Raw genomic sequence first — 19,566 nt, forward strand, 5'->3', positions numbered from 1 at the left:
AGTTCTGGCTGTAAACTCCATGAGGCCAGTTTCAGTTTGATGATGATATACCAAGTAAAACTGGAGACAAGCTCAAATAGATTTAGTATCAAATGATAGAACTGGATGGAACCCTCTTATATGGTAGATTTGACACCTTTGTTCACATTTGCAACATTTAAAATTCTTTATTGAGCATGATAGTGGACTAAAAAAGAAACAAAATGACAAAAAAAAAGACACAAAACGACAAAAAAGACACAAAATGACCAAAAAAAGACACAAAATGAGAAGACAAAATGACGAGAAAAGACACAAAAAAGACACAAAATGACAAAAAAAGACACAAAATGACCAAAAAAGACACAAAACGACAAAAAAAGACACAAAATTACCAAAAGAAACACAGAAGAAGACACAAAATGACTAAGAAAAAAACACAAAATTACAAAAAGACACAAAATGACTAAAAGAAGACACAAAGTGACAAAAAAAGACACAAAAAGGCACAAAATTACAAAAAACACACAAAATGACGAAAAAAAGACACAAAGTGACCAAAAAACACACAAAATTACAAAAGACACAAAATTAATAAAAGAAACACAGAAGAAGACACAAAGTGACCAAAAAAGACACAAAATTACAAAAAAGACACAAAATGACCAAAAAAGACACAAAATAAAAAAGACACAAAATTACAAAAAAAGCTCAAAAAGACTAAAAAAAGACACAAAGTGACCAAAAAAGACACAAAATGACTAAAAAAAGACACAAAGTGACCAAAGTGACAAAGTTTTCTTTGTTTCTTTTTGGTTGTAAATGTTTTAATCCAGTAAATCAGAATAAAAAATATATTATTATCAGGTCATATAGGTGAAACAAATATACCAACATGTCATCTAAACATGTTTTAGGTGGTGTATACAGGATGGAAGGAGTCAGATGGAGACTCCATGGAGTTAACTCCCTCTGTGTTGTTCTTGTTGGAGGCCTTGAAGAGAAGTTACGACTGATCTCCACATACAGAGTTCTGGACGACGACTCGGCTCCGCTGATTGAATATGGAGTCAAACATGTCAGTCACATCACCCTAGCAACCATTTCCAGTAGTTCAATCAAACAGCCCCAACCAACTATTGAGTCAGATCGATTTTTTAGGTCTGCATTAAATGTAAGCCATCAACATTATAATTAGAAGAAGTTAAATAAATTGAGACATGACATGTTTCATTCTGTGTGTAATGGATCTATATAATGTCTTATTTACAGTTTTTGAAATTAATTGATGACACAAACTTTTCTATCATGTTCTAATTTATTGAGATGCACCTGTATTGTGTTAATTACTGACCCATTTTTTTTTTGTTTATTTCTTCTGTTTAAGAAATAAAAAAATAAATTGTGAGTCCAGTGTGTGTGGCTTGTGTGTGACCAGAGACAGTAGATGGGTGCGTCTTGAACCTTGAATCTTGAAACTTGATCCAGCTGTTCAACAGGAAGTATGACATCACACAGTGACACACCTTATACTGAGAAACACTCTTAACTGTCTGGAGGCTTTTTGGTCCATTTAGTCCATGTCTGACTCCTTCCATCCTGTATTCACCACTTAAATCATGTTTAAATGCCATGTTGGTGTATATTTTTCACCTATATGACCTGATACTAATATATTTTTTATTCTGATTTACTGGATTAAAACATTTAGAACCAAAAAGAAACAAAGAAAAACCAACATAAATGTGATCTTGTGATTGTGTGTGATCCTGTCATCAACTCTGGTTTTTATTCTAGTGGGACTCTATTTTATTTGGGTCTTTTTTAGTCATTCTGTGTCTTTGTAAGTCATTTTGTGTCTTTTTTGGTCATTTTGTGTCTTTTTTTAGTCATTTTGTGTTTTTTTTTTTTTTTTTGTCATTTTGTGTCTTTTTTGGACATTTTGTGTATTTTGTTGTGTCTTTTTTTAGTTATTTTGTGTCTTTTTTTTTGGTCGTTTTGTGTCTTTTTTAGTCATTTTGTGTCTTCTGTGTGGTTTTTTTTTTGGTCATTTTGTCTTCTCATTTTACGTCTTTTTTGGTCATTTTGTGTCTTATTTTACTCATTTTGTGTCTTTTTGTGTGGGTTTTTTTGTCATTTTCTGATTTTTTTTAGTCATTTTGTGTCTTTTTTGGTCATTTTGTGTATTTTGTTGTGTCTTTATTAGTTATTTTGTGTCTTTTTTTTGGTCTTTTTGTGTCTTTTTTATTAGTCATTTTGTGTCTTTTTTAGTCCTTTAGTCCAACATAAAATGTGATTTTGAATCTTTTTTTAACTTTCAAAACACTACCATGCTCAATAAAAATAAAAAAATGTTGCAAATGTGAACAAAGGTTGCAAATATACCATATTTAGGTGACATATTTTGGTGACTCCAGAGGGTTTAATCAGCAGTAAGGCACCAGTGTGCAGCAGTCAAACCACCTCTGTTTGGATTAACGCTGATGATTTCCTACTCAGCACCAAAAGAAGCCAAACGTGTTGTTGCACGCTCGTTTCCATTAAAACATAAACACGAGAGCTCAAAAGTTTGGGGTCTGTGTTGTTTTCCATGAAGACAAACAGTTTTATTCAAGATTGAGTTACAAAATGAATCAAACATATAGTAAAGACATTGACAAAGGTATAAATAATCATTTTAACCTGCACAAATCTCCAACTTTACCTCTAGAGACTCAACCAGCCGGAGGAAGGATCATTTATTGCTGCTCAAATCAGCACAGAACAGTTCCAGCTGCTAACATGAAGCTCAGCAGGTGTTTTAATGATCAATCAGCCTTTAACACTATAAAGGTGGATTAACACAATCAGCCACTGGAACACAGGACAATTATCAGATATTTCATAAGAAAATCAGCCGTTTCCAGCTTTAACAGTCATTTACCACATTAACAATGTCTAGACTTTATGCCTGTTATTTTCATTTTTAAAAATTGTGCCTTTCTTTCAAAAATAAGGACATTTCTAAGTGACCCCAAACTTTTGAGCGGTAATGTATATATCTTCACATCATGTGGAGTTCAAGTCGCAGCCTCAACAAGTAAATAATCAAAATAAAATGCAAAATATGATTGGCCCTGCAGCTGCCCGTTATCTTAAACTATCACTGGTTATCTGCCTGCACAGAGGCGGGATCTAAGGAGCATTATAGTTGAATTTGTTTGTACTTTACACTATGTCTGTATTTTTTAACGTGCATTGTTTTCTTTGTGAGATTTTTTCAGTAGTTAAAGGATGGAGTCACAAGAACTATCTCCTACTGAACACCTCAAAGACTAAGGAAACGATCAGAGATTTCTGCAGGTTCAAGCCCCCCTTCAGCCAGTGAACACCTGTGGGGTGGACATGGAGGTGGTGCCAAGTTCTCAGTATCTAGGTGTTTACCTGGATAATAAGTTGGACTGGTCCCTAAACACAGACGCTCTCTACAAAAAGGGGCAGAGCTCCTCTTTTTCTTCTCTCAGCTCAGATCTCTGGACATGTGTAGTGCGATGCTGCAGATGTTTTATCAGTCTGTGGTGGTAGTGTGTTGTTTTATGCTGCAGTCTGCTGGGGAGGCAGCATCACACACAGAGATGATCAGACTGGTCTAAAGAGCTGGGTAGAACCTGATAATGTAATAACCCTGATAATGTAATAAAAAATCTGCACTTGAGTCCATTGAAAATGTAATAAAACCTGATAATGTAATAACTTCCTGATAATGTACACTTTTTTTTTACCAATAATGTAATAAAGTATAACATTAATGGAGGTTATTACATTATCAGGTTAGCCTTCATTTCACAAGTCCTGATAATGTAATAATTCCCCAATATTGTAATAATGTAACAGCAGACCACCCATTACTTGAACTTATATTTTAATGCTAAAATATAATTATTGTTGTTATCTATGCATTTTAAAATTTACTTTTTTACAAAAAAAACTGTAAAAAATAGTGAAGCATGTTATTATTTTGATCAAGATGTCACATTATAGTTATTTATTTACATTCCTGAAGAAAAAAAAAGAATTTCAGTGGTTGAATGTTCTGCTTGATTAATTTCTGACTTCTGGCTCAAATCTGACTATAAAATGTGAATTCAGTTTGATATTTGACAAATAAATAACAATAACATTTTCGTTTTCAACAAGCTTTTGAAAGTTTTCAAACATATTCTTGTTTTTCTCGTTTTTATGACAGATGATCCAATACATTTGTTAATGACTGTATGTTTTGTTGTGACTGTGTGTTATATAAAAGTATTAGTATTAATTAGTATTAGTGGCATTAGCTCCACTATCCAGTGTAGCTTTGACATTGGCCTGTAGAGGGCGCTGCAGCTCCTCTGCAAAAAGGACTCTATCAGGTTTAGTTTAGTGTAAAAAGTCACACAGTGACACATTTCCACTCTGCTACAGGACGTTATGTAGAATATCTATTTGATTTTTATATTTCATGTTGCATGTGGACATTTATCGCAATTTTTCTGTTGTTTAAATATATTCAGATATATGTGCTTTCTGTCATCAAAATGTCATTCTGCATTCATATTATTATTATTATTATTATTATTATTATTATCTTTCTTCTTCATTTTTTATGATTAATGTAATTTTAACTGTGTTATTGTGCACAAAAGACATGTTTGAGTTGTTCCCACTTCCTGATCCTGCTGATTCCTCTTTTATATATCGCACTGAAATAGAAGAACACAGTGAGTCAGATGTAAAAAAAAAAAAAAAAAAAAAAAAAAATCCCTGAATCATCATGTGGTTGGAGTGTTAAATGATTGTTGGCTCCTCCGCAGTTGTCAGGTCAGACACCGCCCTGTTTATTACTCCGCACCGAGCGAAGAGAGCAGCTCAGAGAAATGTTTGTCTCGGTCTTTGTTCAAATGTAATTAAAGAGGCCAGTTAACAACGACACAGAGGAGCAGTTTAAGATCGGCACAGTGCTGCAGAAGAAGAAGATCGAGTCTGTTGAAGAAGTCCCAGGTAAAATCTCTTGGCCTTTCACATGTAACCTACAAGTGTTCATGATTAAAATGACCAGTAGAAGTTTAGTCTAATGCTAAAATGATGGACTACAGATCAGATTAGGTTCATACTTGTATTCCTGGTTGCTACTTGAACATGTTGTGAATATATATCTGTATTCACTCTCAACATTTAGCTGTGTCTCCTTAAGGCCTCCTCTCAAACAGGCAGTCTGCTCTGATTGGTCAGTGTTTGTGTCACTTCAGCTGAATGAGCGTTAAGGCCCAGTGACAGCACTTTCTGCCTCTACTTCACTATATTTATAACATCACAACTTAAGAGAAGAACTTCAATCTGTGTGAGTGGATGAGTTTAATGATCAGATGGTTGATACTATGGACCATGGAGTGTGACTGCAGCTCTAAAAGGATCAACTAACATTACTTTTAACAAGTTATTTAAACTTTATACCAACAGTAAATGACTTTATGTCCTTTTGGGAAATGTTGTCAGCTGAAGCTGCACTTCACTGTCCTGACAGTCAGCTCAGTTGACATTTTGTTGTCATTTGTAAAAAATAAAATTTTTCATTGATAATCTGATTTAGATTAAATTGTTATGTGCTGATCAATCCTTCAAAACCTTCACTGGCAGCCTGCTGTTTTCAGACTTCAATAGAAAATCCTCCTTTAGTTTTACAAAGCACATGTGGGACATGCTGTCAGTCTATATCCCCAGCAGGTCTCTCCAGTCACAAGGTGGAAATCAGTATTTATGCTCCTGTTCTTTTAAAACCAAACTAGATACCGTTCTTCTCACTGGAGCATTTGTATATGTGAATGTGTTTTTATGTGTCTGTATGCATGGATGTCTCTATTTACACATTGTTGCTCTTTTATTTTGTTACGTTTCATTTGACCTATATCCTGTTCTTTACTGCATCAGAATGGTCATTACAGGTTTGCAAGTGGACATGAAGCAAAAACTGACTAATTTTCAGCTATGCTACGAGCCTATATGAAAAAATATCTATTTGATATTTTAGATGTCATATTACATGTGAATAAATGTGACTATTTAACTGTTTAACTCTGTCCAACATACAGGGAATGTTTTTACATATTTCCACCTGTTGGACATCAAATACATTCTGCATTCATTTAAAGAGAAACTTTATTAAGTGATGCAGTTATTAAAGACAAACTTTTACTGTTTTTTTTAGAAATGGATGTCACGGTCTTCATTAAACATTCATGTTGGTGGATCACAACTATCGAACAAGTGAGAATGAGTACGAATGAGTTTGAGAGCATCACAGTGCTGCAGCTGAAGGAGAAGTTGGAGCCTCTAACAGGAGAACCAGGTAACATCATGTTCATGATTAAAATGACCAGTAGAAGCGTGCAGAGTTTAGTCTAATGCTAAAATGATGGACTACAGATCAGATTAGGTTCATACTTGTATTCCTGGTTGCTACTTGAACATGTTGTGAATATATATCTGTATTCACTCTCAACATTTAGCTGTGTCTCCTTAAGGCCTCCTCTCAAACAGGCAGTCTGCTCTGATTGGTCAGTGTTTGTGTCACTTCAGCTGAATGAGCGTTAAGGCCCAGTGACAGCACTTTCTGCCTCTACTTCACTATATTTATAACATCACAACTTAAGAGAAGAACTTCAATCTGTGTGAGTGGATGAGTTTAATGATCAGATGGTTGATACTATGGACCATGGAGTGTGACTGCAGCTCTAAAAGGATCAACTAACATTACTTTTAACACGTTATTTAAACTTTATACCAATAATAAATGACTTTATGTTCTTTTGGGAAATGTGTGTGTGTGTGTGTGTGTTGTAGTAGGAGAACAGCGACTGGTCTTCGCAGGCAAACAGCTGGAGGACGATGCTCGGCTGGTTTCATGTGGAATCCAACACAAGACAACCATTGAGTTAATTCTAAGTATGGAACTTTTACTTTTTTCACTTATTTCTTTTTAAACCCATTCCCTGTATGTTTCCTCCTGGGACACATTTTAATAAAACAGCAGAGCTGCACTTCACTGTCCTGACAGTCAGCTCAGCTGACATTTTGTGGTGATTTGTTAAAAAATCAAATTTTTCATTGATAATCTGATTTAAATTAAATTGTTATGTGCTGATCAATCCTTCAAAACCTTCACTGGCAGCCTGCTGTTTTCAGACTTCAATAGAAAATCCTCCTTTAGTTTTACAAAGCACATGTGGGACATGCTGTCAGTCTATATCCCCAGCAGGTCTCTCCAGTCACAAGGTGGAAATCAGTATTTATGCTCCTGTTCTTTTAAAACCAAACTAAATACCGTTCTTTTCACTGGAGCATTTTCTGAATGAACACACTGTACTTGTACAGTGTGTTCATTTGTATGTGTGAATGTGTTTTTATGTGTCTGTATGCATGGATGTCTCAATTTACACATTGTTGCTCTTTTATTTTGTTACATTTCATTTGACCTATATCCTGTTCTTTACTGCATCAGAATGGTCATTAAAGCTTTGCAAGTGAGCAAAAACTGACTAATGTTCAGCTATGCTACGAGTCTATATGAAAAAATATCTATTTGATGTTTTAAATGTTATATTGCATGTGAATAAATGTGACTATTTAACTGTTTAACTCTGTCCAACATGTAGGGAATGTTTTTACATATTTCCACCTGTTGGACATCAAATACATTCTGCATTCATTTAAAGAGAAACTTTATTAAGTGATGCAGTTATTAAAGACAAACTTTTACTGTTTTAAAAAAAAAATAGATGTCAGGGTCATCGTGAAAGGTTTGACTGGGAAGACCATAAAGATCGACCTGCCCGACAATGAGTTTAAGAGCATCACAGTGCTGCAGCTGAAGGCGAAGTTGGAGCCTCTAACAGGAGAACCAGGTAACATCATGTTCATGATTACAATGACCAGTAGAAGCGTGCAGAGTTTAGTCTAATGCTAACATGATGGACTACAGATCAGATTAGGTTCATACTTGTATTCCTGGTTGCTACTTGAACATGTTGTGAATATATATCTGTATTCACTCTCAACATTTAGCTGTGTCTCCTTAAGGCCTCCTCTCAAACAGGAAGTCTGCTCTGATTGGTCAGTGTTTGTGTCACTTCAGCTGAATGAGCGTTAAGGCCCAGTGACAGCACTTTCTGCCTCTACTTCACTATATTTATAACATCACAACTTAAGAGAAGAACTTCAATCTGTGTGAGTGGATGAGTTTAATGATCAGATGGTTGATACTATGGACCATGGAGTGTGACTGTAGCTCTAAAAGGATCAACTAACATTACTTTTAACACGTTATTTAAACTTTATACCAATAATAAATGACTTTCTGTTCTTTTGGGAAATGTGTGTGTGTGTGTTTGTGTGTGTTTGTGTGTGTGTGTTTGTGTGTGTGTGTGTGTGTTGTAGTAGGAGAACAGCGACTGGTCTTCTCAGGCACACAGCTGAAGGACGATCGTCTGCTGGTTTCATATAGAATCCATCGTGGGGCGCCCGTTCACTTAATTCTAAGTATGGTCCTTTTTCTATTAAAAATAACATTTCCTACAAGTTTCCTCCTGGGACACATTTTAATAAAACAGCAGAGCTGCACTTCACTGTCCTGACAGTCAGCTTAGCTGACATTTTGTGGTGATTTGTAAGAAATGCATAAACTGACTAATGTTCAGCTATGATATGAGTCTATATGAAAAAATATCTATTGGATATTTTAAATGTTATATTACATGTGAATAAATGTGACTATTTAACTGTTTAACTCTGTCCAACATACAGGGAATGTTTTTACATATTTCCACCTGTTGGACATCAAATACATTCTGCATTCATTTAAAGAGAAACTTTATTAAGTGATGCAGTTATTAAAGACAAACTTTTACTGTTTTTTTTTAGAAAATGATGTCACGGTCTTCGTTAAATGTAGTGGTTTGGAGACCATAGCGATCCACCTGTGTGACAATAAGTTTCAGAGCGTCACAGTGCTGCAGCTGAAGGAGAAGTTGGAGCCTCTCTTTGGAGTCCCAGGTAACATCATGTTCATGATTAAAATGACCACTAGAAGCATGCAGAGTTTAGTCTAATCCTAAAATGATGGACTACAGATCAGATTAGGTTCAAGGCAAGGCAAGTTTATTTGTATTGCACAATTCAACACAAGGTCATTAAAAGTGCTTTACATACACATTAAAACAGCAAGACACAATTGAAAACAGTAAAAACAGTCAATTAAAACAGGGAAATAGAAATAAAAATATAAATGAGATAAAATAAGATACAGCAGGATAAGAAAATAGATAAAATAATAAAAAGCACAAGTCAAACATTGCGTAGCTAAAAAGTAAGGGCAGTAAAGTAGAGCAGATAAGTGTTTAAGTTAAGAGTACGCTGCTAATGTGTTAAAAAAAGATTGTTTTGCATCACAAAAGCATGAATTTGCTCAAAAACAACCTTTCCAATGATTTTCCCCAGAAAGGGCAGATTTGATATTGGCCTATAGTTACTAATTGTTGTGGAATCCAGATTTCATTTTTTTAGAAGAGGTTTCATTACTGCAGTTTTCAAAGCCTGTGGAAACTGTCCTGCTTGGAGAGAAGAATTTATTATCTGCAGTACATCCGGAGCTATGCAGTTGAAAACAGTTTTAAAAAAGTTTGAAGGCAGAATATCAAGGCAGCAGGTTGTGGGCTTTAATTTTGAAACCGTTTCCGTTAGTGTTGTGTAATCTAGGAGGCTAAAATGTCCTAGCTTGACTAGAGGATGGGAAGGCACCAGTGTTATCGTTCCTGAGCTGGAGCTGCACACTGCTTGTCTTATCTGTAATATTTTGTTTGTGAAAAAAGCTGCAAATTCATTGCATGACTTGTTAGACAGCAGTTCAGGAGGGACTGATGCTGTGGGATTTGTCAGTCTGTCTACTACAGAAAAAAGTGTGCGGGCATTATTACTGTTTCTATTGATAATCTCTGAAAAATATGACTGCCTTGCATTCTTCAGTTCCTGATTATAGTTGCGAAGACCCTCTTTATAAATGCCGTAATATACCTGGAGTTTGTTCTTTCACCACCTGCGTTCAGCTTGTCTACATACTTTTTTCTGCGCTTAAACCAGAGTGGCGTTTCTCCAGGGTGACTTTTCTTTCCTGACAGAACTTTGGTCTTAATTGGGGCGATAGAGTCAATAACAGTCATAACATTGGAACTAAAACTGTTAACAAGGTCATCAACTAGAGCTGAGGGCAGGGTTGGTGATGGTGTAAAATCCTGGGTGAATAATGCACAAGTGTTTACATTTATATAGCGCTTCCTGATTACCTCTGCTTCACCTTTTGTAGGATTGGCAAGGGTGGTCATTTTAAACAGAACACAGTAGTGATCAGAAAGAGCAACATCATTGACCACAACCTCAGAGATATTAAGACCTTTGGTAATAATTAGATCTAATATGTGTCCTCTGCTATGTGTTGGATCTGTGACATGCTGAGAAAGCCCAAAATTATCCAGAATATTTAAAAGTTCTTTAGCACACCCATCTTCAGGATTATCAACATGAATGTTAAAATCACCTACTAAAACAACACAGTCAAAATCTATGCACACAACAGACAGCAGTTTGGCAAAGTCATCAAAAAACCTTGCATCATATTTGGGGGGTCTGATGGTCAAATAGATTGCTCTATAGGGTGATTTTAACTGAATGGCAACATATTCAAAGGAGTCCAACTGGCCATAAGACATGTTCTTGCATTGGAAGCTGTCCTTGAACAGGGTGGCAACTCCACCTCCTCTCTTATGTATTCTTGCCTCACTGAAGAAACTAAAGTTTGGGGGGGTTGACTCAATAAGAACTGCTGCACTATTATCCTGACTTAACCAAGTTTCAGTTAAAAACATAAAAATCAAGGTTGTGCTTGTGAATAAAATCATTGATTAAGAAAGATTTGCCAAGCAGAGATCTGATATTTAAAAGAGCTAAATGTAAATCCTTAACAGGAGACGCTGGTGAGTTTGGAGGATGACATGCTATACTCAGTAGATTGGCAGAGTTAATTGAACTCTTTTTATTTCTCACCAGTTTGATTCCTTTTCTGTTACCTATTATCACAGGGATTGAGAAAGCTGACTGAACTCCATGGGGCCCTGACTGTTGCTGGAACAGAGCAATCTTGATATTTATATCAGAGTCTGGACCCGGCACATATCAGTCAGACTCACAGATAGGGTCATTCAGGGATTCACAGGTATGGTGATTCAGAGGGGGCGGGGGAGGGCGGTGATTTTTAGTTAAGCGTTTTTTCTGAGGTGATGGAGTGGGAGGGGCTGGATGTGGGAGGTTAAAGGGGGTAAACAAGGGATTTTGGCGAGGTGTTAGCTGGATTCCAATCTTGACAAGGCTCTTCATCCTGTCTGTGAAATCCAGAAGTGGGGAGTCCTGGCTGCATGGAGAGAGTTGGGGGCTGGGTGGGGTCTGGGGGGGTGAGGGTTGGGGGCTGGGTGGAGTCTGGGGGGGTGAGGGTTGGGGACTCATACCTTTATCTGGAGCTGGAAGATGAGCCCACTTTTGGGGAGTCAGGATTCTGAGAGAGTGGAGCAAATCTGTTCTTCCGTAGAATTCCTGTGTCTTGGGGCAATTTGCTCTTCGTTTTTGTTGTAGCCTTGGTCCATGGTTGCTTTCTCTTTGGTACTGGGGTTGAAGCAACATTCCTGTATGATGGTAGTGCAGGCCACTCGGTGTCATCATAAGTCTCCAGGTGCTGGGTTCTGCCTGATAACTGTCTTTCCAAAACTGAGGGAGGTGATTTGTAGTGCTTTGGCTTTGCACCAAGAGAGTTCCAGGGAGGACTTGTTGGTTTATTGCCATTTACACCCAGCCCCTGCTGCGTCTTGGTGGTGCTAGTTAGCTTTCTGTTAGCCTGCTCCCTTTCACTGTTAAGGGAAATCGGCAGAGTAGTTTCATTCCCATTCTGTCCATTTACCTCCACATTCACTTCGAGCCGGTGAATTTTTGTTTCCAGTACTGCTATCTTCTGGAACAGTTTGTGGTAATCATCCATGGAAAAGGGAGGCATCTTGCTGCTGTAGTCTGCTAATCTCATAAGAGCTCACAAATACACGTCTGCACTCCTCCGCTGCCGGAAGTCAAGTTCATACTTGTATTCCTGGTTGCTACTTGAACATGTTGTGAATATATATCTGTATTCACTCTCAACATTTAGCTGTGTCTCCTTAAGGCCTCCTCTCAAACAGGCAGTCTGCTCTGATTGGTCAGCAGGGCTGGACTGGCCATCTAGCATACCGGGCAAATGCCCGGTGGGCCGGCAAGACGTTTGGGCCGAACGACTTGAAAAAACAAAAACATTTTTTTTTTTTTTAGGTTGACTGATTGCCCATTGGCCAATAAAATAGGTAGAGGGAGGGCCGAAGGCCAAGGCCCCCTCCTCCTTGGCCCCTTCTGCTGTCAATCAGCCGGTCATGACACGGCCCGGGAGTCTCATTGGCCAATGGTCAATAAAAATCAGGTAGAGGGAGGACCGAGAGCCCGCCTCCTTGGGCCCATCGCCTGTCAATCAATCAATCAATCAATCAGTCATGGCACAGCCAGAAAATGAAAATGTAAAAGAAACGGATAGAAGTAGCGGAGAAATTATGAGAAAAACAAACAACCAGCCCTTTAGGCAGATGCTGCAAAATGCGCTAAACTATCTGAAATGTTGGAGCTGACTCAGCACGGCGCCGCCAGGTGATGATGGAGGAATTAATTAATTAACCTGTAGGAGTCTATGAGAGAGAGGTGGAAACATGGCAGCACCCGGCAACATGCGGTAAGAAGCGATTAATAGTTCTCTGCCTGGCTCAAATATCAGGAAGTCAGGTTAATAACTTTATTTTGTTAGCTTGCTAACTTTTTGAACACAGTGTGGTTTGCTTGCTACATCATCAATGTATCGTGTTTAGACGGCGTCTTGTTTACAAACAGTAGCAGGTGCGCGCGCAGCCAGGAGGCAAGAGCAGGAAGAGAGGGAAGTTTCTGCTGCCTCCACTATGATTAGCACGTCTGAACTTTTAATGAAGTTTAACAGTTCTGGACTTTAACTTAATGACTTAACTGGTTGAAGTTAATTGACTGGCACAGCAACATGCTAGGCTAGCTGTTGTTACCAGTTTAACATACTAGTGCCTTGTTGTCATAATTTCATGTTGGTCAGTTCTGTTAGTGTTTGAAGCTGATTAGCTGTTGTCTGTGCTAGCTTGATCAGTTGTTGATAGATCTGGAGGTGATAAACAGACGAGCAGTTGGACGTGAAAATTATGATGTTAGTGTGAAGCCTGATTTCCACCGGGCGCGTTACTGCAGCGTAACGTCAGCGTCGCGTATGACGTTGCAAATAGGTAACAATCTAATCAATGAGAGCATTTCCACCGGGCGCGTAGCGTAACGTTACTGCAGCGTCGCGTCATCGTCTCTACGCGAGCATTAGGTAGGACTTCTATTTCTCCGCGAGACGCTGCCAACTCGCGTGAATTTAAACAGAGCAGATCGCACCAGACAGGAAGTCCGACTCAGATTCAGCGTAAAACACTTCCGCCCCTTTCAAAATAAAACACAATACGCAGTTCATGCAGCCTAAAACTACTTCACATCAACGTTATGTTATGACCGGGGCACCAGATCGGCAATCAATCAATCAAAGGGTCTCAGAGGATCGGCGACACGGAAGACAAGAGACTAATTGTTGAAGTGGAACATCATACAATCATTTATGACATAATATATTGTTTTTATAAGGATAGATGGTCAGATCAACATATCTTTCACCTCAGAGAAGCAAAGTAAGTTGGTTTTTGTTGTTGTTGTTTACTTTATACACACAGTTTATCCATAGACTGTATAAATAGAGTTTAAAGTTTATCACGGGAGCTTGCGGTCTCCCGTATGGTCAGGATTATCGCGTGATCTCGTTATCTCGCGTGTATACGGCCGGCTCGCTAAACTGACGTGCTGCTGCAGTAACGCGTCCGGTGTGAATTGACAAGACGCAGCAAAAACGCTGTGGAGACGTGCTGCTGCAGTAACGCGTCCGGTGGAAATCCCCAGTGACAGTGTTAAATGTGCTAGTAGGACATTTCTGTCTCTGCAGGCTAATTTAACCACCCAAAGGGATCTTTTTAGATGTGTAAACATTTGTTTCTTGAGCATTAGTAGAACACCATTTATTTTTTAGGCCTATTATCTTGCTTTGTTGTGCTGCATGTTATTGCATTTATATTAAAAAGTGAAACTTATCCATTCTGACTTCCTGTGTTTTGACACTCTACGATGAGGGCCATCTTATGTAGCCTAAATGTAGTGTAGTGAGGAGTTATATTGTTAAGATATCTACATGGTTAGGAGAGCACTAAGATACTTGGTGAGTTATCAGTTGTGGTGGGCCGGTCGGGGCAAAAATGCCAGGGCTGATTTTTTGTCCCAGTCCAGCCCTGCTGGTCAGTGTTTATGTTAGGGTGACCATATTTTGATTTCCAAAAAAGAGGACAATCGGCACGGCCTCGAGACACAAATTCAGACAGGCTTCTTGGAGGTTGATGAACATGCTTTATTATGCTTCAATGGTGCAAAATTAACTTCTGTAATAAAATAAAAAGAAATCTGTAAAAAACTTGTAACAAAATAATAGCTCTCGTAGACTCTTATATATTATTTCAATAAATAATATGAAATAATGTTCTAAATATGAACTCTTCTGTTAGAAAATCTAGCTTCAACAATATATCTCTTAATAACTGCAATAAGATAAATAATAGAAGAGTCTCACAAAGATACTAACTTAACAAACAAAAAGGATCTATACTTTTCATCTTTAGTTGTCTTTGAGCTTTGAGATCTCCAGCATCTGTATTAGACACTGAGACATATGTGCCAGCATTGCACACGGTGCACTCCGCTTCCGTCGGAAATTTTTTTTGCAGTTCATCTGTGAAGCTGCACTTACGCTTCGGCATTTCCCATGCAATGCTGCTCCGCTGTTTGATCTGCCCTCTGTCTGCTCTGCTCTCTGTCTCTGTGTGTGTGTGTGTGTGTGTGTGTGTGTGCGCGGCGCTGACCCGCCCACAAGGCAGCCTCTTGGTAATTACGTCTCGCAAAATTGTGTGCAAAGCGCCGGTCAATTTACGTGCACTTGTACTGGTCCTATGAAAAACAGTGAACCCCGGACATTTTCGTGAATTTATAAAACCCGGCCGGACAGGACGTAAAAAGTGGACATGTCCGGGCAAAAGAGGACGCTTGGTCACCCTAGTTTATGTCACTTCAGCTGAATGAGCGTTAAGGCCCAGTGACAGCACTTTCTGCCTCTACTTCACTATATTTATAACATCACAACTTAAGAGAAGAACTTCAATCTGTGTGAGTGGATGAGTTTAATGATCAGATGGTTGATACTATGGACCATGGAGTGTGACTGCAGCTCTAAAAGGATCAACTAACATTACTTTTAACAAGTTATTTAAACTTTATACCAATAATAAATGACTTTCTGTTCTTTTGGGAAATGTTGTCAGTGACTGGTTTGACCCCCTGTGTGTGTGTGTGTGTGTGTGTGTGTGTGTGTGTGTGTGTGTGTGTGTGTGTGTGTGTGTGTGTGTGTGTGTGTGTGTGTGTGTGTGTTGTAGTAGAAGAACAGCGACTGATCTTCTCAGGCAAACAGCTGGAGGACGATGCTCTGCTGGTTTCATGTGGAATCCAACACAAGACAACCATTGAGTTAATTCTAAGTATGGAACATTTACTTTATTTTCAACCCATTCCCTGTATGTTTCCTCCTGGGACACATTTTAATAAAACAGCAGAGCTGCACTTCACTGTCCTGACAGTCAGCAGACATTTTGTTGTGATTTGTTAAAAATGAAATTCATCAAAAATCATTGATAATCTGATTTAAATTAAATTGTTGTGTGCTGATCAATCCTTCAAAACCTTCACTGGCAGCCTGCTGTTTTCAGACTTCAATAGAAAATCCTCCTTTAGTTTTACAAAGCACATGTGGGACATGCTGTCAGTCTATATCCCCAGCAGGTCTCTCCAGTCACAAGGTGGAAATCAGTTCACACATTGTTGTTCTTTTATTTTGTTACATTTCATTTGACCTATATCCTGTTTTCCTCTGCATCAGAATGGTCATTAAAGGTTTGCAAGTATGCAAAAACTGACTAATGTTCAGCTATGCTACGAGTCTATATGAAAAAATATCTATTTGATGTTTTAAATGTTATATTGCATGTGAATAAATGTGACTATTTAACTGTTTAACTCTGTCCAACATACAGGGAATGTTTTTACATATATCCACCTGTTGGACATCAAATACATTCTGCATTCATTTAAAGAGAAACTTTATTAAGTGATGCAGTTATTAAAGACAGACTTTTACTGTTTTTAAAAAAAAAAAATAGATGTCACTGTCATCGTGAAAGATTTGACTGGGGAGACCATAAAGATCGACCTACATGAGTTTCAGAGCATCACAGTGCTGCAGCTGAAGGAGAAGTTGGAGCCTCTAACAGGAGAACCAGGTAACATCATGTTCATGATTAAAATGACCAGTAGAAGCGTGCAGAGTTTAGTCTAATGCTAAAATGATGGACTACAGATCAGATTAGGTTCATACTTGTATTCCTGGTTGCTACTTGAACATGTTGTGAATATATATCTGTATTCACTCTCAACATTTAGCTGTGTCTCCTTAAGGCCTCCTCTCAAACAGGCAGTCTGCTCTGATTGGTCAGTGTTTGTGTCACTTCAGCTGAATGAGCGTTAAGGCCCAGTGACAGCACTTTCTGCCTCTACTTCACTATATTTATAACATCACAACTTAAGAGAAGAACTTCAATCTGTGTGAGTGGATGAGTTTAATGATCAGATGGTTGATACTATGGACCATGGAGTGTGACTGCAGCTCTAAAAGGATCAACTAACATTACTTTTAACAAGTTATTTAAACTTTATACCAACAATAAATTACTTTATGTTCTTTTGGGAAATGTTGTCAGTGACTGGTTTAAACTCCTGTGTGTGTGTGTGTGTGTGTGTGTGTTGTAGTAGGAGAACAGCGACTGGTCTTCGCAGGCAAACAGCTGGAGGACGATGCTCTGCTGGTTTCATGTGGAATCCAACACAAGACAACCATTGAGTTAATTCTAAGTATGGAACATTTACTTTATTTTAAACCCATTCCCTGTATGTTTCCTCCTGGGACACATTTTAATAAAACAGCAGAGCTGCACTTCACTGTCCTGACAGTCAGCTCATCTGACATTTTGTGGTGATTTGTTAAAAAATCCAGTTTTCCAACGATAATCTGATTTAGATTAAATTGTTTTGTGCTGATCAATCCTTCCAAACCTTCACTGGCAGCCTGCTGTTTTCAGACTTCAATAGAAAATCCTCCTTTAGTTTTACAAAGCACATGTGGGACATGCTGTCAGTCTATATCCCCAGCAGGTCTCTCCAGTCACAAGGTGGAAATCAGTTCACACATTGTTGTTCTTTTATTTTGTTACATTTCATTTGACCTATATCCTGTTTTCCTCTGCATCAGAATGGTCATTAAAGGTTTGCAAGTATGCAAAAACTGACTAATGTTCAGCTCTGCTACGAGTCCATATGAAAAAATATTGATTTTTAATCTTTTCAATGTCATATTGCATGTGAGTAAATGTGACTATTTAACTGTTTAACTCTGTCCAACATACAGGGAATGTTTTACATATTTCCACCTGTTGGACATCAAATACATTCTGCATTCATTTAAAGAGAAACTTTATTAAGTGATGCAGTTATTAAAGACAAACTTTTACTGTTTTTTTTTAGAAAATGATGTCACGGTCTTTGTTAAATGGCATAATGGGGAGACCATATTGATCTACCTGTCCAACAATGAGTTTGAGAGCGTCACAGTGCTGCAGCTGAAGGAGAAGATACAGAAACTCAAAGGATTCCCAGGTAACATCATGTTCATGATTAAAATGACCAGTAGAAGCGTGCAGAGTTTAGTCTAATGCTAAAATGATGGACTACAGATCAGATTAGGTTCATACTTGTATTCTTGGTTGCTACTTGAACATGTTGTGAATATATATCTGTATTCACTCTCAACATTTAGCTGTGTCTCCTTAAGGCCTCCTCTCAAACAGGCAGTCTGCTCTGATTGGTCAGTGTTTGTGTCACTTCAGCTGAATGAGCGTTAAGGCCCAGTGACAGCACTTTCTGCCTCTACTTCACTATATTTATAACATCACAACTTAAGAGAAGAACTTCAATCTGTGTGAGTGGATGAGTTTAATGATCAGATGGTTGATACTATGGACCATGGAGTGTGACTGCAGCTCTAAAAGGATCAACTAACATTACTTTTAACAAGTTATTTAAACTTTATACCAATAATAAATTACTTTATGTTCTTTTGGGAAATGTTGACATTGACTGGTTTGACCCCGTGTGTGTGTGTGTGTGTGTGTGTGTGTGTTGTAGTAGGAGAACAGCATCTGATGTTTGGAGACCAACATCTGGAGAACGATCGTCTGCTGGTTTCATATGGAATCCAAGACAAGACAACCATTGAGTTAGTATATTATGCTTGTTACAGTGATTTTATTCTCCCAGGACGTGGTGGAATGGGTGACAGGGATGGCAACAACAGAAGTATGCACCATTTACTTTATTTTTAAACCCATTCCCTGTATGTTTCCTCCTGGGACACATTTTAATAAAACAGCAGAGCTGCACTTCACTGTCCTGACAGTCAGCTCAGCTGACATTTTGTGGTGATTTGTTAAGAATCCAATTTTGCATTGATAATCTGATTTAAATTAAATTGTTATGTGCTGATCAATCCTTTAAAACTTCCTTCCTTTAGTTTTACAAAGCACATGTGGGACATGCTGTCAGTCTATATCCCCAGCAGGTCTCTCCAGTCACAAGGTGGAAATCAGTATTTATGCTCCTGTTCTTTTAAAACCAAACTAGATACCGTTCTTTTCACTGGAGCATTTTCTGAATGAACACACTGTACTTGTACAGTGTGTTCATTTGTAGATGTGAATGTGTTTTTATGTGTCTGTATGCATGGATGTCTCAATTTACACATTGTTGTTCTTTTACTTTGTTACATTTCTTTTGTATGAGACAGATGAAACTGGATTGCTACGTGTGTGTGTGTGTGTGTGTGTGTGTGTGTGTGTGTTTTGCACAGAGAAAATAAATGGGTGTGCCTTTAAACTTGAACCAAGTGGAAGAGGCAGAAAGACAGCATACCATGAGACTCCTTTTACTGCGTTACTCATGTTCAGGTGAAGACAAGATGTCACTGTGTGGTGCAGAGCAGTGCCTTAGATGTTCACTATGTGATTTATATCTGTACCTTAATATATGCCTTTACAGTTATGCTTCTGATGGAACCATCACCAGACTTTATGTTAGTGAAACTAACCACCAATAAATAATCTCAGAGCAACGTTAGATAGATTAAAGACTTTAATGTAATGTATCCCTGAA

At 38.0% G+C, this 19,566-nt stretch overlaps 2 protein-coding genes across 2 annotated transcripts in view; one reads left to right on the forward strand and one right to left on the reverse strand.

Annotated features, from left to right (window-relative positions):
* LOC131989529 (uncharacterized) overlaps nt 1–19,566 on the reverse strand; it is a 218,705-nt gene that overhangs the window by 126,440 nt on the left and 72,699 nt on the right. The gene's annotated exons all lie outside the window — the stretch shown is intronic.
* On the forward strand, nt 4,844–18,423 carry LOC131989498 (uncharacterized). Its single transcript, XM_059354739.1, has 10 exons — nt 4,844–4,998; nt 6,203–6,343; nt 6,838–6,939; nt 7,773–7,898; nt 8,431–8,532; nt 8,914–9,045; nt 15,687–15,788; nt 16,467–16,586; nt 17,113–17,214; nt 17,884–18,423. Exons 2-10 carry the CDS (start codon nt 6,205–6,207, stop codon nt 18,069–18,071), a joined length of 1,113 nt encoding a protein of 370 aa, XP_059210722.1. The 5' UTR covers nt 4,844–4,998; nt 6,203–6,204; the 3' UTR covers nt 18,072–18,423.

Source organism: Centropristis striata, chromosome 17, assembly GCF_030273125.1.
Source record: "Centropristis striata isolate RG_2023a ecotype Rhode Island chromosome 17, C.striata_1.0, whole genome shotgun sequence".
Taxonomy (NCBI): Eukaryota; Metazoa; Chordata; class Actinopteri; order Perciformes; family Serranidae; genus Centropristis; species Centropristis striata.

Bases quoted from the DNA above. Each gene is read 5' to 3' on its own strand.
- LOC131989498 (XM_059354739.1), top strand. From the start codon at position 6,205: ATGGATGTCACGGTCTTCATTAAACATTCATGTTGGTGGATCACAACT. The intron at 7,899-8,430 runs GTAACATCATGT...TGTGTGTTGTAG, and splicing joins GCCTCTAACAGGAGAACCAG to TAGGAGAACAGCGACTGGTC. The intron at 17,215-17,883 runs GTATGGAACATT...GTTTTTTTTTAG, and splicing joins AACCATTGAGTTAATTCTAA to AAAATGATGTCACGGTCTTT.